The sequence below is a fragment of the Papaver somniferum genome, chromosome 3 (assembly GCF_003573695.1).
Source record: "Papaver somniferum cultivar HN1 chromosome 3, ASM357369v1, whole genome shotgun sequence".
NCBI lineage: Eukaryota > Viridiplantae > Streptophyta > Magnoliopsida > Ranunculales > Papaveraceae > Papaver > Papaver somniferum.
In genome coordinates this window covers 211,778,028-211,805,571 of record NC_039360.1, presented here as the reverse complement: position 1 = coordinate 211,805,571, position 27,544 = coordinate 211,778,028, and the positions used below count along the sequence as shown (strand labels likewise).

The window sequence follows — 27,544 nt, the reverse complement described above, 5'->3', positions numbered from 1 at the left end:
AGTCATGCATTTAATATTGGAACTGAATAATATGTCATGCATTGATTTTTGTTAAGGTGCATAACTTATTATGCATTTAAAAACACAACACTGCTTAACTCCTTTTCAATATTGAAAAATGCATAACCGGTCATGCATTCATATATTGGACTGCATAACATGTTAGGCATTGATTTATTAAGGTGCATAACTTATTATGCAGTTATCATTTTTTGCTAACGTAACTTATTATGCATTCATTTTTAAGGAATTTATAGATACAGTCATAGATGAATGAAGGTCAATTATAAATCATGAAATGTTCACAAACAGGTACCTTTAAGAACGTAATATTCTTCTTGAGCATTGCTTTCTTCATTTCTGCCAAGTCCCACTTCGCAGCTCTCGGTGTAGCATTGGAAATGACCTTGACGATGTCTGATGATATCTCATCTATGTTAGAATGCTCAGCCAACCAAAGCTGCAAAAAATAATAACTAATAAGATATTCTGTATCCAAGAAAGTAATATTTATTGACAGATGTTATGAAAGTAAAAAAAAAACTCACAAGAGAATATATAGTGCAACCACTGCAATTCCTGATATGAAGATTGTTTCTTTTGACAGTCTTGATGCTCTCCATCAGGTGTTCATGAATAAGATCAGGAAAAGAGACAGAGTCCATGGTTTCCAAATCCTTAACCAAACCAACATACGAGACATCTAAATTGTCTCCACTTGAACGACAAAAGAACAAGGCGACTAGCATGTAAAGGCAGATAAGGCAGACAACTTCCTCTTCATGACCTTTCTTATCAAGTTTTTCCAACACCAGCCTTTCAATATCATCTATCCACACCTTTGTTACCCGTGCTTTGGGATCTTTGCTGATAAATCCTGGCTTTGTTTTGAATGGGAATTGCTTGACGAGGGGAGGTGACTGAGTCATCTCTATCTCTGCCTTCGAAGTCAGAATATCATTTCCTCTATCTCCTTCAATTCTTGGAATCATAAATGTAACAGCAAGCTCACTAGACGTTGATGCTATGGACTTGTTTTCAGACAACTTGAATGAATGTTGATTCAATTCTTCATGGTCATATGATAGAAAGACTTCATCCATCAGCTTGTTTCTCTTACCATCCAAGTATGCCATGTTTGCAGCATATAACCAATTATAGAACTTTCCAAACACACACACATTCATCATGTTAGCCTGCAACGGATTCAAACCACCTTTGTCTTTTATCTTACTAAACAAGTGACCTACCCTAAGGAAACCTGCTCTATAAGTACCTCCTTGAACTGTAGATTTGGTTTTAGGTTTAACTGCGTAAAAAAAAGAACAAAAAAATGCATTTTAGAACTGCTATTTAGAACAACAAAGGAATGCATAACAAATATAACAACATTGTTTTATATGCATAACCTGTGATGCAGCAAGTTTAAACAATGCATAACATGTTATGAATTGATTTATTAAGGTGCATAACTAGTCATGCATTTAATATTGGAACTGAATAATATGTCATGCATTGATTTGTTAAGGTGCATAACTTATTATGCATTTAAAAACACAACCCTGCTCAACTCCTTTTCAATATTGAAAAATGCATAACCGGTCATGCATTCATATATTGGGCTGCATAACATGTTATGCATTGATTTATTAAGGTGCATAACTAGTCATGCATTTAATATTGGAACTGAATAATATGTCATGCATTGATTTGTTAAGGTGCATAACTGATGCATAACAGGAACAGGAAGGAATTCAACGCACCTTGTTTATAGACAACACATTGCTTATTAGATTCAAAGCAAATCTTACCATCTTCGGCATCATTTGTATTATCATCCTCATTATCTGCATCACCCAATACTTCCTTTGGTGCAGCTTTCTTTGCTTTCTTTGCCTTGATTTGCATCTCCTTCAGTGTTTCAACACTATCAATTTCTTCTTGTTCATCTTCAACATCAGAAGGTAAAATCACATTGAGGAGAAAATTATGTTAAAATCGAAGAAGAATAAAGTGACAACTCAAAAAAAATTATGGGTATTCAGGATTAAAAAAAATAAATTCAAAAAAAAACAAAATCAAACACTGACAGATGAAGCTAATGATAAATCTCACCGGGTTTTTTCTGTTTCTTCGACTTCATTTTTCCTTTTTCATCTGAAGCATCAAGAAGAAAAATTAAAATCGAAAATCAATAAAACCAAATGTACCGAATGCATGCAAGAATAAGATCGATTAAACTAGTTTTAGTACCTAATTTCTTCTCTTTTGATTTCTGAAGACGTGTTTTTGTCGATGTTTCATCCATTTTGGTTCTACTGAATTCTAGGGTTAATGTTTTTTAGAGTTTGAAATTGATTTTTAGGGTTTGATCAACTTCAATAATCAATCATCCGTTACAGTGTTTATGGAGGAATAGGAATAGAAAAACGGATGAAGAAAAAATGAGAAGAACGGATGAAGAAAAAATGAGAAGAAGAGAAAAGAAATGGTTCCGACCGTTTTTGGGAGTTAATAAAACCGCTGAAGGGTAATTGAGGAACTCTGCACGTTTTTAATGATTTTAAATAATGTTGGGCGCCACTGTAGGGAAAAGTAATTCTGAGCCTGACGGTAAGAAAAAAAAAAATTCTGGGCCTGCGCCTAAGATCCCCTATCTCTATTTGTAGGGTCTCTGTGGCATCCATGAGTATTTTTCTGTTAACCCACCATTCAATGGAGCCACATTTCCCACAACGTTAACTTCCTCTGTTTAGCTAGCCAAATACTACTGTCCGCCAAATGCTTAATGCAAAATTTATATTTTTCATATTTTATTTTGAGGAAGGACCCTGACGCTCATAAATTCACATTATCTCACATGTTGGAGACATTTTTCCTTAATAAAACTTAAATGGAATGTCTATTCTAGTTGTTGTAGATCGATTTTGCAAATATGCCACCTTAGTTCCTGCACCGTAGACCAGGAATGACTAACTTGAGAGAACTATAATTGCATCCTGGTTGAATAGCCATAATTGACTGAGTGCCTTCCATAGAGGTTTTTAAGAGAACTCGAGTTCAAGAGAGCAAAACTACATAACTGACCTGGCTTTGTCCGTCTGACAATCAATCAAACATGTTTCCACCAGTCTTGCACTACGTAAGGATTTTCATTCCCTCAAACCCAGTCAATAACCGGCACTGATTAGTGGTTAGTATACTTGGTCATTTTGACTTGTAAAATGAAACTAAAAATAGATACTCAAATTTTTACAACAAATCCCTGTTTGTATTTCATTAATAACATGAACATAAAGGTGAAAACCAGATGAAACCCTTACAAATTATTCACACCTATAACGAAAACATTATAGGCAGAATCAGAAAGCATGCAATAACAAATGAAAGCACAGCTACACAATCAAAAAAAGATAAATTTCAACGCATAAAATGTAATGCCAACAATGGGAGATTTGAACACACAAATGATGAAGAAAACGATGAGCTAGTGGATAATAGACCAGCATTCTTCGGCTGATGAGGATTTTTAGGAAAAGTTACGCGCATAGAAAACCAGATGGGACCTTCTTGCCACAAGTATTAAGAAGCAAACTGAGGGCGATGGAAACATCAACTTTGACTATTCCCAGAACCTGAGCTCTAAGGGCAGTGCATAAACAAACAGCAGCTTCAAGATCAACCAAACCATTAATGAGACTGCAACATGGACTGTTAGTTGGTGTTCCGATAACAATGTTTACGACACCATTTAACACATTGGCGCAGGCAGCCAATTTTAGGGTGTTTCTTGGGCAACTAGCAGGCTTAGTTGATGGTACTGGGGATTTTGGCGATGGGTTGTTTTTTGGTGGTGCAAGTGTTGGAGGGAGTTTCGGTTTAGTACTCTTTGGTGTTGGTGGGCAGTAAGTTGAAGTTACCAAAGTAAAGAAAAGTAGGTTTACGGTGAGGAAGAGGACAGTTGATGTTGAAGCCGCCATTGAACAATATTTGGACAATTCTAAAGCTGATAGTATCAGTACTGTGAGATAGTATACCTTAGAGAGCCTGTGAGATATAAGAAAACTCTGTGTTTGTTTGATGTGATAAAAGCAGTGGAGGAACTTAGGTATTTATAATTAGATGCATGGAGATACAGATGATTTGTTCGAGAGAGAATAGATCCGATCGAAGTAGTTACAACCATGTGAGACACGACGTAACCCGTTATAAGGGCGGCATGATAGGGGCGGCATTCTAATAGGACAAAAAAGGTTATTACATGATCATTCAAGGTGTCCCTTATCAAAAAACTGGAAATGACAAATTAACCCTCATAATTGATAACCTAGTTTAGTGATGATAATCAAGTTTAATGTTAATGATTAATTTCACTTATATTAACTCAAAATCAAAACAAAATCAGATTTTAGAGTTTAAAAAAAATATGGAGATGGTAGAGAAGTTTTAACCCAAGATGAAGGTTAATCTCAATCAATTGAAGAAATTAACCAACAGAATGAAAACCCAATGCCTGAAAATGACCAGGTATACTTCTAAATTAGTCCCAACTAGCGTTTTGTTGCTCAAATACGTAAAAAAAATTCAATTTCTTACATTTTCAGAGCTAATTACGGTTGGCATTTTGCTCGTAACCAACCGTAATTCTTAGTTATGGTTCGTAAAAGATGAACTACCAACCGTAACTAAATGTTCGATACGAACCTAACTCAGTTACGGTTGGTAACCAAATGATCGATACCAACCGTAACTAAGTTACGGTTGGTAAATAAAAATGGTTAACAACCATAACTGAATAAAATTCTCAGATATAAGAACATACGGTTGGTAATTGAACTATTACCAACCGTAACAACATCAAATTCTCCGGTTAGGGTTCGTAATAGAGTTAAAATCAATCGTAATTCACATAAACCCAGAAATTTGAATTTCAATTTTCACCTAAAACCCTAATTTCTGATAAAAATTAAACTTAAATCGAACAAAATAAACTAAACCCTAACTGGGTTTTTCATAACATACCTCATATAAGTCATTATACTTGATTAATTTTCGAATCGCTAATTAATCGAAGACGATGAAATTTTGAGTTTTAATGGAGGTTACGGTTGATGGGGGAGAAGAGAAGAAGAAAGAAAACAGATTTTCAATTTAGCTTTGATTTAGGTTAAAATATGGGAAAGGTAATCTAGACAATTTACAAAACCATTTGGACACCTACTAACCAACTAGAGTAACACTATTATCACACTGCCGCCCCTCTAATAAACCATGCCACCCCTATAACAAGATATCTTAGGACAGCGAGTACCCGATCAAGGCGGTAACATCGCTGGCGATTGCTGCAACTTGTATGTTGTAGGTCCAAATTAGGAATATAAAGTTGATTTGGAGCTTTGCTTAGTTTGGCGCATGTGTTAAGTTAATTGAATCGCTGATACAAGTTGTTTCTGTTGTTCTTTAAGTACAAAATCTAGACTCACAAGATGAACTATTGTACCAAGATATATTTGACGTAAAACGTAGTGTCGGTTGTGAAATTGGAGCACATTTGAGGGTTTGGTGTGCGCACTCTGAAAGTTGCATAATGGGACTCTTCACAAGCTCTGGAACAGTGGAATTGCAATAATGCGACTGCTTTTCCGTCATCCATTGTCGGTGAGAGAACAACGGGCAGCTTAATAAGACAGAATTGATACGACAATCAGGGCCAAAATTATTTAAGAGTAATCTTCACTCTAGTTCGTATAACAGTTGGCTTGACAAGAGTTCACGTGAAATAACATCCACATCCTTTCCGATAAGATTTAGAAGTCTGTATTATTTGTCTGTTCAAGACAATGCACAATAAAATTGCAATTATTCTTCTCGGATTATCGATTACGTTATGGACCAACCGCGCTCAAGTTGATGAATAAAACCACGTAGATTAGAGTTAGTAGGATATCCAGTTTTTATTTTCTTTTAGGCGGCTAGTTGTGTATGGCAGCTGGTTTACTTACATACGACTGTTTCTGGTGCTTCCTGTTTCATTTGCTTGCTGGTCAGGTGTATGTGAAAATCCTTGTACGTGTGTAACTCGGTCGTTTGCATATTTTTAGCCTTCTTCACTGATAAGTTACCATTTTACAGGATAAAAAGGTACAGCTTCATTTACATGAACTCTGAGAGTATGAAGAGTTTTACACATGAAATTTCAAGACAAATAACAGAAAAAAAGGTTTCATATACACTGTGCTAACAAAGATCTTCATTTATTTCTCATGCTTCTTCTATAATTAGGGTTCTCTTCATATATACCATCTCATCACCAGTACTGAAAAGTTAAAACGTGTATAATGACTGAAACTAAAGAGGAAACAGAAAACAAATCTTGGAAGATCCAAAAGAGAAGAAATTCTGAACAGAAAACAGAGAAATAAAATGTTTTATTCTGTAGCAGACTCCCTTTCCTTGATCCATATCAATAAAAGTTGTTCATTAATGTCCAAAAAAAGTATACGAAGGAAATTAACCGAATTATCTAACTATTATCAGACAGACTCCCCACGAGCAAGAAGGATGCAGAAACATGAAATTTAGTCCTGAAAAATAGACCATCCCAAAAAGGTTAACATAACTGCCGACCAATACATCAAAGTAAAACAAACACAACCTCCTTCATGGCGTATATAGGTGATATAATCACCTAAAACTGTTCAATTGCCCCTAGGTTTAGATCTCATTCTTTTGTTTTTCCTGGACTAACTTTCAAATCTGAGCAACCAGCGGCTCATGTGCATCACTGTCTGCGAGAACCTCACTACTTTCTTTCTCAGTCAAACTAAGGTCTGAGAGTTCCTCCGTGATTTTCTTTGGTTGTCCTGGTCCTTTGTAACCCTTTCTTCTTGCTTCCCTAAGAGCCTTTTCCTCGGGCGAGAAAAATCTTATGTCCATTTGCCCACGTTCTTCATACATCTTTTCAATTGTAGACTTCCAGTAAGAACCTATCTCTGTGTCCATCTTCTGGTATGGCGTCTTCAGTAGGTACTCATCAATTCCTCCTGCCTTGTCAATGCACCGGAGTGCATGTGTGGTGACCTTCACACGAACATGACGATCAAGTATGTAGCTGAAGAGTCGTTTCTCCTGTACATTTGGTTTCCATGTTCGCCTTGTCCTGTCATTACCATCAAATTCACAATTGTTAACTTACTCTATCATTGCTTTAAAGTTTTGTAAAACAAAACAGAACTTAAAATAAATAAATCACGATTAAAAATGGCAGTCAGATTCAGATATTCATAGTCATTTTTGTCATCTCGGCTTTCTTAAGACAGAAAAATCATTTTCTTTTTTGATCGGTTAGACAGAAAAATCATAGTACATACCGGAAAAGGAGACTGAAGTTAAAGGCTTATGAAGCAATTGGCAGGCAATGATAATCTGATCTCTATTGTGGTGTTAGTCTAGTAAGTTGAGAAACGGTACACATTACATGCCTTAGACCTGCATCACAGTGACACAGACCGTTCACGGATCAACTCTGCTTCTGACCAGCCTGGCCTAATACTTTAACAAAGACTAAACCTAAAACAATAGAATACAATCAAAAAATCCAATATGAAGTGTGTCAGACATATCTAACAATCAGCTTATACGCATATGTAGAATGGTTTATTGGGCAAACCTATATCTCCAAAAATCAACTACATCCAGACCCAGCATCTAACTCTCCATGAGATTCGGATTACTTATAACTTCCCTCTTGAAATCAATTCACCCTCTAATCACACCTTTCTATTATTTGTCCTTACCAACATAATCTAACTCTAAGTATACTAGTTTCCCAGGCAGCATACAGACCAATCTAGTAGAGAACCATAAACATATAAACGTCACGCGATTAGCACCGGCTCTGTTTAAAATCCAAGCCTTCTTAATGTCATATTAAGAGAAGAGCAGTCCATAGAAGCAGAACTGAGTTTTTCCTTACCCTAAAGAATCAAGAAGTTGGCAAAATACATGAGTAGAAATAGCAGACTTTTCCTACCAATCGCAAAATAACAAAAACAAATCAGAAGATTCTAATTCATCAGAGAACTGCACGAATACAGCATTAATAAACCAATGACAATAAATTGTCTGCCAACCTTATATTTCTTGATCATGCCATAATCTCTACTGCAAATACCTTCATATGTATCTATTTTGTTCAGCTTCTGTAATAACTTAACCCAATCTTTTCCATAACCAGCATCAAAACCTAAACATTTAATGCCATTTCCCTATACAAGCTAATTCAAAATCCCTAACTACTTTTTCACTGTTCGTTTTCTTCTCATACCTACACATATCATCATCTTAATTCCAACAAATCATCTAAATTGATCCCCAAATATTCAAACACATAATCATGAATGTAAAACTGATTCTTCATTTAAATCAATAATCAACCAATCAAACTAAAAAAAACAAAACTGAACTCGACTTTAGGGTTTTAGAAAGAGATAAAAAAAAAATTGACTAGGGTTTCAGAAAGAGATTTTTTTTTCTCACCTGTTACCACCATCTTCACTAACTTGATCACCGAACTGAATATGAATACCACCATAAAGACCTCTTTTAGCTCTTCCCATTGTGATCTTACTACCATTACTTGGTGTAAATTTCTTCACTGTTTCTTTTACTCCTTTTCCTAATTTCTCTGCCCCAACTCTTTTCAACACTTTGGTAATCGTATCCCCTGATTTGAATGACATTTTAACCAAAATTAATCTATCAATAAGGTTTTTCAAGGAAAGTAGATTCAATCTCAGAAAGAAAGAACGAACTTCAATGGAACAAAAGAAAAAAATATGAACAAAGAGAAATGAGATCCCCGACAAATAAAAGTTGTATTCGGTTCTTAAGACCCGACCCGTTACAAATAACCCTTTTATAAAATCTACGGTCTACTTTTAACGTATAGCTTATCTGATATCTCAATTTCTTTATCATTTCGATCGTTATCTAGAGGCGCCAAATGGATATTCATTTTTTCCAGGAAATTCAGCGCACGATAAGAAGTGTTTACTAACTTGCGCTTGGTAGAAACGATGATTCTAGGTTTAAGGATAAACACTAATCGAGTGAGTTTTAATAGTACTTGTGATAATTTGTTGATTAATAAGATTAGGTCAAACTCTAGAAGGGGAAATTTGGTTTTTGCGAAGACAATTTCATCGAATTCGGAAGAAATTGATGAGAAATTAGTGAAGAATGAGAAGAAAATATCTGATCAGTCTTCATGGGAAGCTAAAGATTCAGAAGGGAAAGATTATTTGTATAGGTTGGGTAAAGAAGCTGATAATATGAATATCTCTGTTGGAGCCAGAGCTGGAATTATTGATGATCTTTTCGTTGGAAGTTTTCTTGGAAAAGACTGTAAATATTCTTAATTCTTCAACCTTTTTATGTTAGTGATTATTTTCTATGGTTAATTTGGCGATTCAATCTTGATTTTGATATGAATTTGTGCAGCGGATATTGTGTTTGATTATCGGCAAAAAGCGACTCGAACGTTTGAGTATCTTCAAGGTGACTATTACATTGCTCCAGTATTCATGGTGAGCTAGTTCATTTTTGTTAATCCACTAGGTATAGAGTATAAAGCGTGCCGTGTGGTTACATAAAATGCAGTAATTTATTGCAACGTACACGAATTAGGAGTCGCGGATTGATGATACTTTAGAATATTATGAAATGAGCAAATTTGCAATTTTGTGTGTTTTTGTAGTTCTCTCTAGTCTCTAGATCTATAGAAATCTCGTTGAATCTTACACACATTGTTTTGGATGCCTTTGCAGGATAAAGTTGGTAAGTATTATGAGATTTTTCAAGTTCAGTGCAATGGTCACTTACAAGGAAATGAGATCCAGCAATTACAATTGAAGATTATATCCTTATGCTTGTTGTTTTGCGACTTTGCAGCTTGCCATCTCGTGAAGAACTTCATCGTTAATCAACTCAATGTCAAAGTCCCTTTAATCCTAGGTAAATATGAGAATTCAAGTTTTATTCATGTGGACTTTATAAGGAGAGCCAATTTGTAAATATTGTTGATCAAGCTATCTCACAGGACTGAGTAGCGTTTTAATCATTCTTATTGGTTTTTCCTTCCATGGGATTAATTTTCTATTTGACCATTGAATGGCCACAATACCATGTCAACCAGCAAAGCTTGTATTATTTGCTAGTTACACTTAGGAATAGTTTGGATACATTTTCTCCTGTGTTAAGTTAGGATATTTGTTTGCTTTTATCTCTTGAGTGCATATGGTTATCTACCTCTTTGGATGTATACGATTTAGCTACTTAGAGCATCCACTCTGGATGGTGTATAATCTCATATTTATCTTATAGAGGTAAGGTTGATGCTATATATACCATTTTTGCTAATCTCGAATAATATATACACCATTTTGATTTATTAATTCTTATGTATGATCAATCGAACTCTTGAATTCATTGTGCTGTTCCAACCAACACAAACTAATTTTCCGTAGTTTGAAACAATGCACGGTGTTTAAACATGGTCGGCTATATTTAAAAAACCTTAAACTGAAGGATTTTTAAAGCGCCTCCAAAAGTGGAAAGTGTTTGATTTAGGCATTGTTTTAAACATCTTGTGGTGTTTTAAACTTCTCCTTGTTTGCAGGCCTTGTCTTAGGCTCCCCTTGATATAAATATAATGTCTGGCCACTGTGATCAATGCCGTGATTGCTCTTTTGGGATAAGTTATACACTTTCCCGTTGTGGATGCTCTTAACTATACAGTTTGATTTTGCTTTTATAGGTATTTGGGGAGGAAAAGGACAGGGGAAGACTTTTCAGACAGAACTTATTTTCCGGGCAATGGGAGTTGAACCAATTATTATGTCTGCAGGGGAACTAGAATCAGAAAGAGCAGGTGAAATGTGTTTCCAACCTGTGTCACATATGTAGCAGGTTTAAGTCTGTGTGGTGCTGAGGATGAATGTTTTGTTGTCCAGGAGAACCAGGACGAATGATCCGTGAGCGATACCGAACAGCTTCACAAGTGATCCAGAACCAAGTTAGAAGCCTCTTTTACTTTCATTAATGAAATATGTATGTCTTGAGTTACGCAGTTTAAGGTTCTTGGTTTATGTGATTCACATTTGCGTTTTTTTTATCTTCATTGGTGGACTTCTAAATCCACCTTCGACCTTTCTATTTTACATGTATTATTAGGATACTTGTACTCCTACTTGCATCTGATGTCACCTTTTCAAATCTCAACTTGTGCAATACCTAGTGGTTTTGGATGGTGACAAAGTAACAACTACACTTATAGAAGGATCTTGTCAACTATTGAATCTTATTTCAGGCGTGAAAAGGGTCGTCACATATGTGTCCCAAGGCTTTCCTAAGATGGGTTATAGGTGTCTGTTGAATGTCTTTTTATGACGAGTTAGAGTAGCTTTTGCGATTGTTGATGTTTACTGTTGTCGTTTTAAAGCTTTAATCCTTATTAAATATGTGATTCTTTTTTTTCTTCACAGGGAAAGATGAGCTGTTTGATGATTAATGATATCGATGCTGGGCTAGGTAGACATGGTGAGTTCTATTTTCACTTTTAGGCACAAGGACATGGTAGCAAAGTCTATAGGCATCCAACCAAAAACCAGCTGGCAGTTAGTGGAGTCATGTAGTTTTATTATAGTCAAAGGTCTTTATTATCAATGCAGGACTATGATTCTTAACAATTCACATTATGTTTACTCGATGTGATCTATTCTTAAGACCTGCTCTTTCATGTGCATGTAGGACACACTCAGATGACAGTCAACAATCAAATTGTTGTTGGTACACTGATGAATTTGTGTGATAATCCTACGAGAGTTAGCATTGGCCAAGACTGGAGAGCATCTGATATGACACATAGAGTTCCTATAATCGTTACAGGAAATGACCTCTCGACAATCTATGCTCCCTTGATTCGCGACGGAAGGATGGACAAATTTTATTGGTAAATTCGATTCTTTTTTGTAATCCCTAATTAAGTTTATTAACTATGTTCTTAAAACGGCCAGTTTAAAATTAATTTATTGGTCAAAGCTAAGCGCTAAATGTACCAATTTGCATAATTTAATTTGCCACGATGGTTGCCCTGAGACTTGAAATTGTATCCTCTCTACTTTAGTGTGACAAATATGCATGATTATGTCTTTTTATTTTTAGTCTTGTGAATTTGAGTCAGTCAAGTGAATCTATGCCAATTACAGCATACAGTTCTGAAATGAATGGTTATCAAGGTGTATAATTATTTTCTTCCTTTGAATTTTTGAGCTTAGTTTTTGAAATGAATGGTTATGAAGGTGTATAATTATTTTCTTCTTAAAATATTGCTGCTCAGGCAGCCAACTCGTGAAGATATCATAGGAATTGTCCACCGAATGTACGAGAAAGATGGTATACCAAGGGACGCAGTTGAGAGCATCGTGGACACCTTTCCTAACCAAGGTATACCTCTCTCTTGCTTTGCAGTGCATCATGCTATTTCCTTCCTATCAATAAAATTTTGCAATATCTCTACAAAATTGTGATATCTATGGGAAGTTTGGAACTCTAGCATGAAAGTTCAACGAGAAGAGCATAATAAGCAACCTAATCACACTGGTTATTTCATGAAACTTGTGCATATACAGCCTTGGATTTTTATGGAGCTATGAGGTCCCGCACATACGATCGGTCTATCTCTAAGGTATTTCATACTCAGTATATGAAATAACATACTTCAACTCAAATATAGAGTTACCAAAATAACCTACAAAAATATTGTCGGAGGACCTCCCAACTTCTATTAGTGTATTCATTTTTGTTCTGCAATTACTTGCTTGTTGTTTTAGGCATCTTTATGATTTGATATTTTTAACCTTGTAGTGGGTAGAGGAAGTTGGTGGTTTTGAGAATCTTGGGAAAACACTTCTCAAACGAAAAAAAGAAGGCAAGCTTCCTACATTCATTCCCCCAGAGGTAATCAACTTAGTCTAATTCTCAACTGATTCAAGATTGGTATGAACTCCTTTTTAATCTTTGAGCTGCTTTTAATTTTTATTAGTTTCTTTGAAGCCTTCTTGATTTTGCGTCCAACTTCTTGTACTTCCCTGCTCGATGGTTCCATCTTTCTAGATTAGTGTTAGAAGTTTAACTTTTTTCTTTTCTTTTTCTTTTTGTTCTTTATTTGGTGGAGCAGCAAACTGTGGAAGGTTTGCTGGAATCAGGTAACTCTCTCATCAAAGAACAACAACTAATTATGGGTACCAAACTTTCCAAGGAATACATGAAAAATCTTGATGATTAATTGAGCTTTCGGATTCGTGTATTATGTTGTTTGTTACCCATAGTTTAACATATTAAAAGCAAGAGCTATTTCGCATATGGGTCGTATGTGTTGGTATCCAAACACCATAGTGTAATGGAGTTTTTTCCAATATTCTTTACACTTTTGCTTAATTTATTGACTATAGAGAATAATTCTCGTGGAGAGAATATTCTTGACCCCACCATTCTGGATGCGCAATAAAAGAAACTTTTTTTTTTTTTTGCTTTCAAAATTTATTTTGAAATTGTGTTTTCGGACTGATTTCTAGTACCAAAACACCCCATCAGAGGAGAAGTCTTTTGAATGTGTAAAGGAGAAGTTCAATGAAGATTAATACATTTGAATAATTTTCCTTCGTTTCTCTTTCTTTTATTTTTTTAGTCTTTGGTTGTCTTGGCTTATTGCTGTTAACATGCGTCTCAAAAAAAAAATTAAGTAATTTTTTTTCCTGCAAAAGTATATTTTATATTTTATTTATTAAGACCAACCTTTCAATACATGATTTAAGACTGTTTTCCTCAATGATTGTCATTTGTTCTGCAAAAGTACGATACTAGAATTTCAAAACTTCCCCTAACTGTGGTAGTCCGACATCTTCTTATAAAGCATGCAAGGATGTGTAGCTTCATTAGCTTCAGTACCCTTCTCTTTCTGAATAAATGGGGGCTGTCTCATGTCTTTTATGAATGCTTCATCATAAAGAATGTCCACCACCTCTTCAGGAATCTTGTCGGGTTTCATCAACATTTCATATAGCCCAAGCTCTTCGTCCAATAATCTGGACTGCTTCATCTCTTCAGTAGTCGGAACGTAACACTTGGCCAAATGAGCAGAGGATTCACAATCCCAAACATGAATATTAATGAAATTCTGCAATTTAGATAACAGCTCAATGATTTCTTTGATGACCGGAAAGAGAATATCAAAATCTTTCAAAACATTACATAAATCGAAACTTAGACAAGAGGAGCAGAAATAATACTCATCACTCTCATACTGAGAGAACGCAACATGGTCCATACACATAGGTAGACGTCGTATTGAATCCAGACAGAATTCAAGAATATCCTCGACATCACGTGAACCGCCGTATAGGTCGAAGTTGGAACCGAACCCATAATTGTATGCCAGTTGAAGAGCACTTCTAACACCATGAAACTCAAAATAAAGATGTGGAAGTCGAGCATGTCCTTTTGGCGAAACACCGATAGAAGATATTACTGGTCTAGCATTACTATCGCAAATGATAACTCCATAACCACCCTGTCTTCCCTCCTCTTCTGAAAGCACTTACAGTAGCAGTGCAAAATGATAGACCATCAGCATCAGTAGGCGTGGTTCCCAACCAGGTTGGTTTTCCCTTTTCGCACCAGGAACATTTCCACTCCTGCTTATCTGGAGTCCTTACATCTCTAACATACACACCAAGATTCTTAAACCGCTCAGATTCCAATAGTGACCGTAACTCCATTCGAAAATCCATCAAGTGCACCCCCCTACGCTTATCTGTGAAATCTCTCAATATATCCATGACCAACTGATCCTTCTCTGGACGAGTAAGCTGCTTAACGGCATATTCGCGTTCTCGAGTTTGATCTTCCGTCTCAGGATATGGTGATGGTAAAGCGTTGGTGCTGCTTGCTAACCTTGAAAGGATGTTATCATCTGGGAGGTTCACTGAAATTTGTTCTTCTTTTGCAATAACACCTGATAACCGAGTGGAAAAATATTTCATCCTGAGAGACGAGAGTAAATCGTTTGCTGACTGAGATACTATAATCGCCGATGATAATACTGAGCGACTTTTCAGGGATCCGATCACTCTCAAGACAAGGTAACTCATGGTAATACTGAGAATTGAGGAGATTCAAACAAATTTCAGAGTTTTTGGAGTATAGTTTTGAGAGCAAAAGAACTTTCTTCACAATTTTTCTCTTTTAACAGTCTTTTGGGACACCAACACCCAAGTATTTATTTTGACGACAAGGTGGCTAAAACACAATAGCTTACCCGAAACCATTCTCTTTTATAATCTTGGGGACTCGATCAATTCTAAGAAGACGGTTAATACTTAATAGACATACCATTTCAAAAAGGAGTGTTGGGAGAGGTCCTTGGCTTGCTTCGGCTGCATCTCTTGATAATACGCTGACATTCGTACGTAAGCACGACGTGTTTTCGTTTAAATTTCTTTCGCATGTGCATCGAAGACTATACCTTCTAGCTTCAACCAATGGTTTGATTCTTTGTTCATCGGGATACAACCCTCCCTGGAGGAAGTTTTTTGTCTGCAATCCATTAACTAAGAAATACGTCAAACTGCCAGAACCGCCATATTTATTTATCGATCATGGTTACTTATTTGGCTTCGTCAGTGATTCTTATTCATCAGTATTACGCCCTCGAGAAAGAAGTACTTCAACAAATACTTACAAGGTAGTGCTTATACAAGAATTGACGTTACCATCCAACAAATTTGTCCTTCATATCTTTTGCTCTGATCTCCAAGAGTGGAAAACTTACTGTGTTTCATGTCCTGACCTCATCACTATGAAAAAATCATTGTCAAGCAATGTGGTTAATAGTTGCGGGGTCTTATATTGGGTTGAAGGAGAAGGAGAAAGAATTATAGCTTGTGATCTCAACAGGGATATGCAATGCAGTTTGAATAGGCTGTCCAACAGTGATAACCAGAAAGATTTATATGCAATGCAATATTTAGGAGAGTCTGAAGGGTCCATCATGTTCAGCCGACATCAGGGTGGAGAATTAAGGGTTTGGTTACTTGAAGGATCATCATCAGTTTGGCATTTGGTTCACAAGATTAAAACTGAGAACATGTTATTTCCTTGTCAGGGGGGAGACCGCTTTGGTTGGACGGTCGATTTCAGACATACAGCTTTCAACCCAGTGGATCGAAACATTATGATATTAACTTGTTTATATGGCATTTTTACCTACAGCATTTCAACCCAAAAACTCAAACAGCTAAAATTAGTTGGTTATACTCATCGTGATGGAAACAGAAACCCAATTATGCTTACGCCTTGTGTGACAGCACTCTGATCAGCTAGCACTTAGATTACTAGGACAAATCTCATTTGAATTTCAGCTGCTTTATTTTCTGTCAACTTTAAGTAGTACAAAATTTCCTTAGTTTCCTACTCTTTGCTCTTTCAGTATCATCTGAATTCATATTTGTTTCTGCGAATAACTAAACTTCAATCAAATTAATACATATTATGTTAGTACATACTCATAGTTCTGTATTACGGATTCTACACCAATATTTTTATATACCTAAAGGAAAATCTAAGTAAATACCTTGTTCTTCTAAGCAGATACACAACGAAATGCCAAGACTCTGAACTTCACTGCAAGTAGTACGAACTATAAGAAATGTCCACCTGGGGTCATTCTAAAGACTAGGTGTGGCATGCTCATGTTACTCTGGAGAATTTTCGCTCTCCAAAACAACACAAAATAAGTTCAACTTTTTTTTGGTACTTGACCACTTCTGCAAGAATCTAAACATAATTTGCAATGCTACTTATAGAAGAACACCATAAGTAGAGTGATTCAGTATTAGATAGAAGTTTGAACACCATAAGTAATACATAACATCGTTCACAGATGGAACAATTCCCCAACAATAAACTCGGTATCTCTGCTTAAATCCATAATTCTTGCGCTCATAGAAGAGATCAGTTTTACTAAATGAATAGACACGAAAGAATCAAAACCCTCATTGATTTTTATTACCACATCTGCGTTGAGCAACCCCGCATCGTTGGAAAGCGATGAAACCAAGGAACCAATATGCACCTGTTGGAACAGTCAGAGAGAATCAAAACCCCACGAAAATATCGAAACAAAAAACATAAATATTTTTGCAGTTCTTAACTGTATAAAGTAACTCCGCATCAAAAGCATTGAAATCAAGGAACGGCTATGCATATGCTGGGACAAAGATGAACGAAAATATAACAGCAGTAATGAACCAACAATTCTCAAAATACTGAAAACCCATTAAAATGTTTACCAGTAGAGTGATTGAGTATTAGATAGAAGTTTGAACACCATAATATAAGTAATACAAAACATAGTTAACAGACAAAAGAATTCCCCAACAATATACTCTCTATCTCTGCTTAAATCCATATTTCTTGCGCTCATAGAAGAGATCAGTTTTAGCACTGCCCAAGTTAACAATCTTTGGACAGCCATCACGGTCCTTCTCCTGCTGAGTACACTCTTTGCAGTAATAGGCATCAGAGATACCCACACCTCCGCAAATCACACACCGACCCTGGAACGACCCATAGTTGCATTCATCGCATGCCCGAACAAGTGTGCAGGGACGCACATATGAATCACATATCACACACTTCCCATCGCACTTCTCACACAACCGACCAATCGCAATCCCAGGCTGCTTCCTGCACATAATCAAATCAGGATGATGCTTGGCCATGCTTCCTTTGTCACTAGCTTATATATATCAACTGCAAAATTTTACACGAAGAATGAGTTGTTTAATTACTTAAAAGGCTAAAACTGAATTGGTAATGTTTATAGCAGAGGAGGATACCAGTAGAAACACAATTGAAGACAAAAACAAACAAATTATGAGTTAGGTTGAACAATTCAACTGCTCGTATTATTATCTCCTTAGTTTATGGTTTTGATGAATTGTTTCTGGATTTGAGATTTGAACTCAAATCGAAACTCAAAACTAGGGTTTTATAACAAAGACGAGACTAAAATCTTATAATATATTGCAACAACTAAAATTGATCAAATTTTCAGAATAAACAACTTCCATTATTGAGGAATTGTACCAAACATACTATGCGCGTTGCTTTTAAAAAGTTGAATACGAATTCAAATAAACGCATACAAAGGGAAACAAAAAGTAATCGACATCGGTATGATAAGTTCTTACCTGAAATCAAACTCGAGTCTGGTTGCAACAAAAACCCCAAACCCAACCTCAGAAGTGGAGAGAACTGTTGGAGAGAGAAGACTCTTGATGCTTGAACGAGAGAATGGTTAGCTGCCTTCTGGTTTGTTACCAGTAGATCTTAAAACGTTGCAGCGTGTGCTTTATATTGGAGCTAATCCCGTGGGGAGTACCCATCAGTGAGTCGGTTTGTTGTAATTTTACGGAGATTCTTTGTGAACCGCCTACAAACTAGGAAACCAGGTGAAAACCGATCCTCACATGGGGTCAGTAGGGAGCTAATTTTGATGAGGTCCATATAAAAGTTTATAAATGTGCGATTTTTATCCAGTTTAACTAGGCGTTTAGAAAATTTTAGGTAATCCAGATGTCTCGTGGGTGAGAATATATACTCCATCAAAAGAAGCTAACCAACAAAAATAGAGCCAGGGTGGGTCCAAAAACAGCATCCCCACCCCCACACATACACCTATTTTTCTCTACGGGTTTAGAAATCATTTAATATGACAGTACGTTTAGAACAACTGATACTCCATTAGTTCCTATTATAAGGGCGAAATTTTGGAAGTTACTTGTCCCACTAAATAGGCGTAATCGTGTTTTCACGATGATTTTTTTCACACACACCCTTATTTATGAGACAGTTGGTTTAGTGCTTGATTCACGGTAGACACATTTTTTCAGAGTGACCACTTCTATCTACCTGACGGTAATGTTATGATCCACTCAGACTTTACTTCGTTAGTTAGTTAATCTCTCGACCTGCGATCTTCAATATCTCTCGGCCTCCAAGTCTTCAACCTGACAGTCTTGGTTTTATCTTCGCTTCTTGCTCCAAAACTCGCGTCTTCCGTGTTACATGATATTATTTGTCTCGTCTCGTCCTCTGTTAAGTTATTATCTTCAGATCGTGCTCGATCTCAAGGTGAGCTCCTTCTTAGCTCCGAGCTCCAGGACACTCCACCTCTCAGTTGTTGGCAAATGCTATATTTTGTCATCTACCAAAACATGTTCTAAAATCTACTTGTTTATTTCTTTCCGATCTTTAATTAGTGTCATATTTAAAATTATTATTCTTCCTATTCTATTTTTCTTTGATTTGGACTTATGTACGACTAGTTTCACTTGTTTTTCCCAATGTCTTATTTTGATGGATATGGGGTTAGATGGTGGTTGTTGATAAACTTGTGGAAGAAAAAAAATCTCTGAAATTGTCAATGTTGAGTTGAAAGCTCAAAAAAATCACTGAGTCAATAATGATTCTCTTCAATCCTTTTTTTCAAATGAGTCAAAGCGTAAATATATACGGCAATATTAGAGCCTCGTCCGGCTGAGCTTTCAATATTCTATATATTTTATTATTTATACTGTATGACTCAGTATTTTACTTATGTATTCAAAATTAACTTTGTTGAGACTTTAAACACTATAGGTCCTTGTTGCAACACTCCAAGATGCTTCATAATTATAGAGAATATGCATTCAGAACAAGTACGACGCTTCTGTCATCACGTACCTCGTTCTCGCGCGAGTCAATATCATGCTCCTGGATAGATCACCTACTAATATAGAGCGACTAATTAATTAAATATAGTGTTATATTTACCAATTGAATTCATAGAAAATATTCTATTTTGCCCAAAATATATTATTACTTCAATTTGCGACTTTTCTCAATAAAATTCCATCATTAGTAGTGAATATGTGCCTTTCTGGAATATGAGCCGCCACCGATTAGCCCCGAGAAAATGATATGGGTGTAGATAGCAACAATATATTAAAGAGAAAAATATGGTCTAAAGAGTATTAATGGAATAACAAGGAACAAAATAAATAGAAATGTTTGGCCGGACCAGCGCCGGCCCGATTGGCCGGTCCCACCTCTTTTTTATTATTTTATTATATTATTGTTTTCTTTATCCGGGAGTTACTCTTTTTTCTTTTTTCTTTTTGTCTTTCTTTCATATCTTATCAAATTTTGCTTCAAAGAGCATATGATATACAAATGAATGGTCCCACTGTCATTTGATCTTTATACCATATAATATATTAAAAATATTGTTATTTAATGTTTCCAAATTTTGATCTTTACCCCAAAAAATCCTACTTGCTCTTCAAAATTAGGTCTTTTAGTTAAGATCAAACTCTTCTGAAATATACTAAAATATGATCTGCAGACCGACAGAATACAAAAATGGCTCTTGCATCACTGACCACCATGACCAACCATCATTGTCGGTCCCTCTTTGCACCTTGGTCGGTCTATCTCACACCACTATTTGGTCGGTACCACTTGCACCATCTTGGTACTTCTCTTATCACTCTTTGCTCTTTTTACCATATTAGGTCTAATGCTCTGAAAAGCATAATTTTAATTCTGATAAACCGAGTCCTTATCTTGTCGTGGACAGTCTTTGTCATTTACTAGAAATTAAAACCGTTTTCAAAACCTCAACATATATGCATTCTGAAGGCGTCCAGAAAACCCGTTGACAGGGTATTCGCGGGTGGTTAGAATTATTACATCCCGTTTCAGATGGGGGATGAACCGCTGAAGTCGACTAGAGTCACCGGCTCCTATGTCAGTGTACGAACCCGAAGGACTGAGACAGTATCGTAATTGTCGTCCTTTCATGTGCAGTTTAATATTTAATTACCCTTATGTAGGGTTTAAAAATAAAAATAATGTCCCAATGTCAAAAAATAAAGTCCAAAAATAAAAGATTACAAAAATAAAAACCCTAATTATAATTTCTAAAATTAAAAGGGAAGGAAAAAAAATCTTCTTCTTCACTCCTTTAGGACTCCTCTTTTCTTTCCTTCCTTGACTTTTCTTTCCTTTTATAACACTTTTTTAGTACTGCTAGGTTGAACCCACCAAGCGTTGGTATGTCAAGGTTGGTTGTCATATTTTAGTATCAAAAATCATAAGTCGCTTGATTAGATTACTAGAGTCAACTTTGTTAGGTTAGACTAGGAAGTCTAAAAATGTTGCGATATACAAGTATTACTCTGAAAACCTGAAGATTCCTAAGACGTATCGACAACGACGATAACATCATAATTCCACTTGAGGTTAGTAATATAAGACTTGACTTGTTTTCATTTTTATATCGTTTGCTTTCAAATCGTTTCTGATTGAAAATATAACATGTGAAGTTATATATACTCTAATATAATAGACTTTATCATCATATTGTGTTCAAAGTGTCAAGGAACAATCTATCAATAAGTAATAAGCGCTTTATATTGGTATATTGGTTTACGAAGTATAATGTTTATCTTTTGAACTTCGTAATTAAGACATCGACATAATATTTGTAACTTGTTACTAGATTTTGTAGTAAACATTGGTTTGGTTTCATACTTATAAACTATATTTAATTACATAAGTTTAAGGAAGTAGACATATGAACTTACTTCATAGTCTAAAGGAATCAAAAGGACCATAGTCTCGGTTTTCATTGAAGATCTTAAGTGTGGACCGATCCAAACCTATTTAGGGAATCAAGGTAGAACCAATCCTAGCTTATGTTGTGAGTCAAGGTAGAACCGATCCCTACCTATATTGGGAGTCAAGGTAGAATCTATCATACCTTGCTTTAGGTATCATGGTAGAACCGGTCCTAATAAGCAAAACCGATTTATATAAGTCACATACACTTTAGGGTTTATGTGGTTCGAAAATTGGGTTTGCAAAATTGAAAAGTTTAAGATATCGACATTATGAGTAATATAAACATGTATTGAAATCTTATTTCTTAATTGTTCAAAGATATTCCTTGATACTCAAGCTGGGATCCCAAACCGAAAATAGTAGCTAGAGAATCTTTTTGAGATTTCCGAAGTTAATGTTTTGTTTTACCAGTAATCAAAACATATCTCTGAAAATATATATTAATTAATTGATAGCTAATATTGAGTTTTCCATTGAGATCTCGGTTATACAGTTGGATATCGGTTGGAATTCATAAAACTGAACATAAGTGTTTTATTGCATATCTTCGGTTACGGAAATTCCTTGGTGTACTAACTACCTTGGTATATAAATAGTGAAGTTTGTTCTTCTTACAAACTTATCTTGATCCACGAAAACTTCATCTTTGATGTTTATGGTGTAGCAGACTAATAGTTTTCTTGTAATACTATCTTGGAGGGGAGAGTAACCTAATTAGGCAAAATCTCTTACGTCTGTTAGTTTAAAGATTTATTTGGGATCAAGCAGCGTTAACTAAACCGTTGGTGGGAAACTATAGAATCGTACTGTTTTTTAGTTTTTCAATCATTGATTTGATTGACTAAGGGTAGTTATCTCTTGATTGGCGCCTAGTTTGATTGTTCTTAAGAGCCTTCTCTTATGACATAAGATCACTCAAACTAGATCAAGAGTATGACATTGACTTATTATCATCCATTGTTAACATACTTTGTTATGTGCGTGATCGATCATAAGTAAGTAATCAAGTTTGCTATTGTGCAAGTACAGAAGACTATTGAAGATTGAAGACAAAAATATTTTTCTTAGTGGTTTTGTATCTTTGTGATTTGCTTCGTGCATAAACTAGATCGGCTGGGATCCGACTAGATATGATTTATCCTTTGATAGACTTATTACTAACTATTCATATTTAGATCGACAAGCTATCGTTTGGTGGTACTCTTCAGTATCTGAATCTGGTAGTTCTGTTTGACTTGATCTGGTTAACTTGTTTAATCCAGATCTTAGAAGATCTAAAACCTGACAAAGGAGTTTAAAATATTTTAATTAGAAACATCTTTTTCATACTCAGTTTCTTCCTAAACTATCTCAAGCTTGTTTGTCAAGTTTAGTTGCTAAAACTATAAGTCTTGATTTCTAGTCTACTTATAGCTAAGTCTCGAATTAGGATAGTAAGTGTAGTTGAGCATTAGACTTCACGGCGTTCATCGATTGAAGACGAATAACTACTAAGGGGAGCTTATTGAACTTCATCAACAAAAGATATGTGAAGACTTGAACTCATCTATCACTCAAAAGTATATCTACTCTATCTCCTATTTAAGACAAAAGTCATATAGCTATAAAGACTTCGATTATACACATTTGATATTTCGAGTTGAGTTTAACTCGCTTACATATTTCTCGAAATAAGTGTTGGTAAGCTTTCGCTTTAACCAAGGTTATCTTATATTCTTGACGAAGGTCAAAAGATGATCATGTGAAAATCGCCTTGTAAAATCTTACATGATTTGTGCGAGACAGTCATTTGATGTAGACTCGGAATGTTCTGTATTGATCATTCGATCACTTGAAAATTGCTTTGAAGCTAATAGTTTGTGTGAGACAGCTATTGTCGTCTTCCAAGAATGTTTCAATGAGTGAAATGGTAGTTTAGAACAATTAACCATGATCGGATATAACACAGTATGCGTACTTGTATGCTAAACTGTCGCATGTTATTCCAAGTCCGGGAACCATAATATACATACCCGTATGTGTACTGGTTGGTTAATGAAATTCCGGAAACTTAGTATGCATACCGGTATTGCGTACTGGAGTGAGTTTTAAGTTCCGGAAATTCAACTGAGTTTGGAAGGTATGCGTACTTGTTCGCATACTGGCGAACCTAAACTTAGTCCGGCCACTTAGGTATGCGTACCCGTTTGCATACTTGAGTAGGTTATGTTCTAAAATCGGTTTTTTCATGAACTAATACATTTATATAATAAGGAATGCAATCTTTTGCAAACCGTGACTATAATGTTCATGAATTGATTCGAGTGAATCAAAATCGATTTTGCTTCAATTGTGTCTTTTATACTTTTATGAGAATATAAGCAATTGAACAACTCTAGAACTAGTTTCATTTGAGTCATTTGAACTAGTTATGGTTAAGATGAATAAGGTTGATATGAAAGTGTTCATATGGATAGCTTTGTTTAACTATTGTTGAGCCAACAAGGTGCACACGTTTAGGTACGGTTACTCATATCTAAATGAAGTAACTTTTCATTTGTGTGTAACAAGCTTAAGGCTGCAAATGGTCTGGTACGGCCCGGTTCTCTTATGGAACCGGTCCATGTACTTGGTGTTGGCCGGTACCTCATTTTGAGGACCTGTACCTATACCTGGAGTTGTACCTGTACCTCCGGTACCGGGTTTTTACCTATTAGCTATTACAGTTTTAAATCAAAAAGAAGAAAAAAAATTCATAAGTTCTTTAATTTGACAGTAACCCCAATTTTACCAATACAACCCATACAAATACAAATATACAATGAATCAATGACTCACAGAAACTTCAATTTGGCATAACCCACCCTAACTTTACCAATTTTTTTGTAAACCCATACAAATACAATGAATCAATGACTCACGGAAAATTCAATTCAGCATAAACCCAACTGAAATCAACCAATACTCAAATTCAATTCAGCATAAACTCAACTGAAATCAACCAATACTCACAGAAAATTCATTAAAACAATTCTTCAATCTGATTTCTAACTTCATACCCACATTCACAGGGAAAATCAAAAACCCAAATATGTTGTCATTAACACTTGAATTCAACCCAATCTTCAAACCCGTCAGAATTGTTGAATTTCTAGAGTAGCACCACCATCTTCTCCTCAATCTGTTCACGGCTGTAATTTCTCAGGTTCAATTTTTCGGAACTAACAACAGCCACCACTATCAAAGAATCCATTAATTCTTCGTTTCTAGACATCAAACAAATCGATCTCAAATAAAACCTTACATCAGATTCAAACATGCAATGAAAAAGATTAATTATTAATAACCCTAAGTTAAACAAACATATTCGAAATTACCCAAAATCAGATGATGGTGGTGGTGGTGGTGATGAAGAAGAAGGTGGTGGTGGTGGTGGTGAATCTGATACAGAAACTCGAGTCAGGGTGAAGAAGAATAAAAAGAAGTGAGCAGTGGTGCTTCTGTTCTTCAGCTGTGAGAAAAAAGGAAGAAGAACTCTAGCAACTGGGAAACCTAATCCCCACACCTCTTGTGTGATACTAGTTGCGACTAGAGTCGATTATCCTTTGACCTTAGGTTTTTTCCAAAACCCTGTAGGTCAACGACTTGAAGACTTCATTGAGATTGTGAAGCCAAACCCAATTATTTTCTATGTAGTTGCGTGTTTTGATCTTGTTGTTTTCTATCGTGATTGAGTACTATCTTCTCTAATATTTTCTCGAGATTTAATCTACGATAGGCAAGATAAAAAGTAGTCACAAACATCTTCGTCTCATCGTTTGTGATTCCACAGTATCTTGTTTCGCTACCATACGATTAAGATTATTGTGAGGTGATTCATATTACTAGGCTGTTCTTCGGGAATATAAGTCCGGTGTACCAATTGGTTCCTGTTCACCTTGATTTATCAAAAGATGGAACGAAACTCATAGGTATATCTGTGGGAGACAGATTTATCTATTTAATAGACTTTTTTGTGTGAGACAAATTTATTTATCAAGTCTTCGAATTTGGGTCGTAGCAACTTTTGATTGTGGGTGAGATCAGCTAAGGGAATCAAGTGCGCGGAATCTGGCATGGATCTAGAGGCATAAGGAACGCGACTGTACCTTGATCAGTGTGAGATTGGTTAGGGCTCAACTACATTCCATTCTGAAGTTAACTTGGAGTAGTCTAGTGTCTATAGCGGCTTAATACAGTGTGGTGTTCAAATATGGACTAGGTACCGAGGTTTTTTTGCATTTGCGGTTTCCTCGTTAACAAAATTTCTGGTGTCTGTGTTATGTCTTTTCCGCATTATATTTTCTATATAATTGAAATATCACACGTTGTACGTAAGTTCAATCAATTGTGAATCCAACCTTTATTTGTTGATTAAATTGATTGACACTTGGATATTTGTTTTTGATACCGTCCAAGTTATTTCTTATATTCAATCGGGCTCGCAAATTCCTATTTGTTTGATTGTAGATTGAATTGAGAAATTGAGATACAACGCTTGGATATACTTTTCTTAAGATTGAGTATGACTGTCTAGTTGATTCTCTATAAAGTATATTGGAGTTAGTCCATACAAATTTCTAAGTGAAATATTGGATGTGGTTGTTAGACCCCCGCCTTTTCAATTGGTATCAGAGCAGGCAAACACGTTTAAGACCTTATACGCATGTGTTTGTAGCGATCTGACCCTATGGACAGAAGTGTTATCTCTATAAACATACCGCCAATCTTCGGTGGCTCGAATTACTTATGGTGGAAAATTTCTATGCGTTCCTTTCTACAAGCGCGTGATTTTTAATCATGGGTTTATGTTGTTAATGGCAATAATTCTCCAGTTGTTACAGAAGGCGATGTAACTGGTCCAAAGGATATCAGTGATTATGATGTTGTCGAGATTCTTGTCGCAAAGCAAAATTCTGATGGATTGAATGCAATCATCCATGCCATTACCCCAGATCTTCAGCACCATGTGACTACTTGCGCTCGGTCTAAAGGTGCGTGGGATATCTTAGAAACTGTATTTGAAGGAAATACCTGTGAAAAAAGAAGCTAGGCTTCAAAACCTAAATTCTGATTGGGAAAACCTTTGTATGGCAGATGAAGATTCATTTGATGAGTTTAATCACAAAGTGTCTGAAATTGTTAATGCATCTTTTGCGTTGGGTAAGACTATTCCTGAAAAGGACATTGTGATGAAAATTCTCGGATCATTTCCATCTAGATACGATTCTAAGAAACATGTCATCGTTGAAGGAAACAACCTTGATACGCTTTCCAGAAATACTCTTATTGAAAAGTTAAAAATACTTGATCTTGATAAGACCACAGTCAGAACATCTGTGTTCGATGCGGTGACCAACACAAGCGAAGCTTCTAACTTGTCTTGGGCTGATGAATGTTGTTCCAATCATGTTGATTTTGATAAATCACTGATTACACAAACGATCAAGGATATCGTGAAAAGAAGCAAAACATGTGAGAAATGTTTCTTTCCGGTTAATGCTTCAGATGATTCAATACAAGAAAAGTCATCCCAGGTTGTCAATATTGTGCATGCTTCTGATATGTGCAATGAATTTTCAGCTATCACAGCAGAAACTTCTTCCTACTCAAATTCTGATTCAGACTTTGAGTCTGACACCGAGATTTTTGAATTCTTGGATAAGTGTGACGCAGTTCACCAAGAAAATATTTAACTAAAGGATTCGCTGGGAAAAATTGAATCATCACTACATGTGAA

General features: G+C 35.7%; 4 protein-coding genes across 9 annotated transcripts; 1 reads left to right on the top strand and 3 right to left on the bottom strand.

Moving 5' to 3' along the window:
- Positions 1–3,249: 3,249 nt before the first annotated feature.
- On the bottom strand, positions 3,250–4,132 carry LOC113358572 (14 kDa proline-rich protein DC2.15-like). The gene has a single exon (XM_026602171.1). The coding sequence runs from the start codon at positions 3,978–3,980 to the stop codon at positions 3,540–3,542; it is 441 nt and encodes a 146-aa protein (XP_026457956.1). The 5' UTR covers positions 3,981–4,132; the 3' UTR covers positions 3,250–3,539.
- A 2,265-nt stretch (positions 4,133–6,397) lies between these two features.
- LOC113358571 lies at positions 6,398–8,855 on the bottom strand. Its single transcript, XM_026602170.1, has 2 exons — positions 8,539–8,855; positions 6,398–7,159 (listed from the first exon to the last, which is right to left on the bottom strand). Exons 1-2 carry the CDS (start codon positions 8,739–8,741, stop codon positions 6,751–6,753), a joined length of 612 nt encoding a protein of 203 aa, XP_026457955.1. The 5' UTR covers positions 8,742–8,855; the 3' UTR covers positions 6,398–6,750.
- A 137-nt stretch (positions 8,856–8,992) lies between these two features.
- Positions 8,993–13,585, top strand: LOC113358570 (ribulose bisphosphate carboxylase/oxygenase activase, chloroplastic-like). Of its 2 annotated transcripts, XM_026602167.1 has the most exons (12): positions 8,995–9,405; positions 9,502–9,587; positions 9,828–9,837; positions 9,952–10,014; positions 10,817–10,930; positions 11,013–11,074; positions 11,544–11,598; positions 11,809–12,010; positions 12,398–12,504; positions 12,690–12,745; positions 12,925–13,017; positions 13,238–13,585. In XM_026602167.1, the coding sequence occupies exons 1-12, from the start codon at positions 9,078–9,080 to the stop codon at positions 13,343–13,345; spliced, it is 1,284 nt and encodes a 427-aa protein (XP_026457952.1). In that variant the 5' UTR covers positions 8,995–9,077; the 3' UTR covers positions 13,346–13,585. The 2 variants fall into 2 exon arrangements, with proteins under 2 accessions (XP_026457953.1, XP_026457952.1); XM_026602168.1 differs by lacking the exon at positions 9,828–9,837 and having other exon boundaries at positions 8,993–9,405; positions 9,502–9,558.
- A 3,315-nt stretch (positions 13,586–16,900) lies between these two features.
- LOC113358568 (PHD finger-like domain-containing protein 5B) lies at positions 16,901–18,497 on the bottom strand. Of its 5 annotated transcripts, XR_003364678.1 has the most exons (4): positions 18,312–18,497; positions 17,409–17,871; positions 17,271–17,326; positions 16,901–17,191 (listed from the first exon to the last, which is right to left on the bottom strand). XR_003364678.1 is itself a non-coding variant. In XM_026602166.1 (2 exons), exon 2 carries the CDS (start codon positions 17,838–17,840, stop codon positions 17,508–17,510), a length of 333 nt encoding a protein of 110 aa, XP_026457951.1. In that variant the 5' UTR covers positions 17,841–17,871; positions 18,312–18,496; the 3' UTR covers positions 16,917–17,507. The 5 variants fall into 5 exon arrangements, 1 of the variants encoding a protein (XP_026457951.1); XR_003364676.1 differs by having other exon boundaries at positions 16,901–17,326; XR_003364677.1 differs by lacking the exon at positions 17,271–17,326.
- Positions 18,498–27,544: the final 9,047 nt, after the last annotated feature.

Coding starts and splice junctions, on each gene's coding strand:
- LOC113358568 (XM_026602166.1), bottom strand. CDS start 17,840: ATGGCCAAGCATCATCCTGATTTGATTATGTGCAGGAAGCAGCCTGGG.
- LOC113358571 (XM_026602170.1), bottom strand. CDS start 8,741: ATGTCATTCAAATCAGGGGATACGATTACCAAAGTGTTGAAAAGAGTT. Junction 7,160..8,538: donor AGTGAAGATGGTGGTAACAG/GTGAGAAAAAAA, acceptor TGGTAATGACAG/GACAAGGCGAACATGGAAAC.
- LOC113358572 (XM_026602171.1), bottom strand. CDS start 3,980: ATGGCGGCTTCAACATCAACTGTCCTCTTCCTCACCGTAAACCTACTT.
- LOC113358570 (XM_026602167.1), top strand. CDS start 9,078: ATGATTCTAGGTTTAAGGATAAACACTAATCGAGTGAGTTTTAATAGT. Junction 10,015..10,816: donor CAAAGTCCCTTTAATCCTAG/GTAAATATGAGA, acceptor TTGCTTTTATAG/GTATTTGGGGAGGAAAAGGA. Junction 12,011..12,397: donor AGGATGGACAAATTTTATTG/GTAAATTCGATT, acceptor ATTGCTGCTCAG/GCAGCCAACTCGTGAAGATA.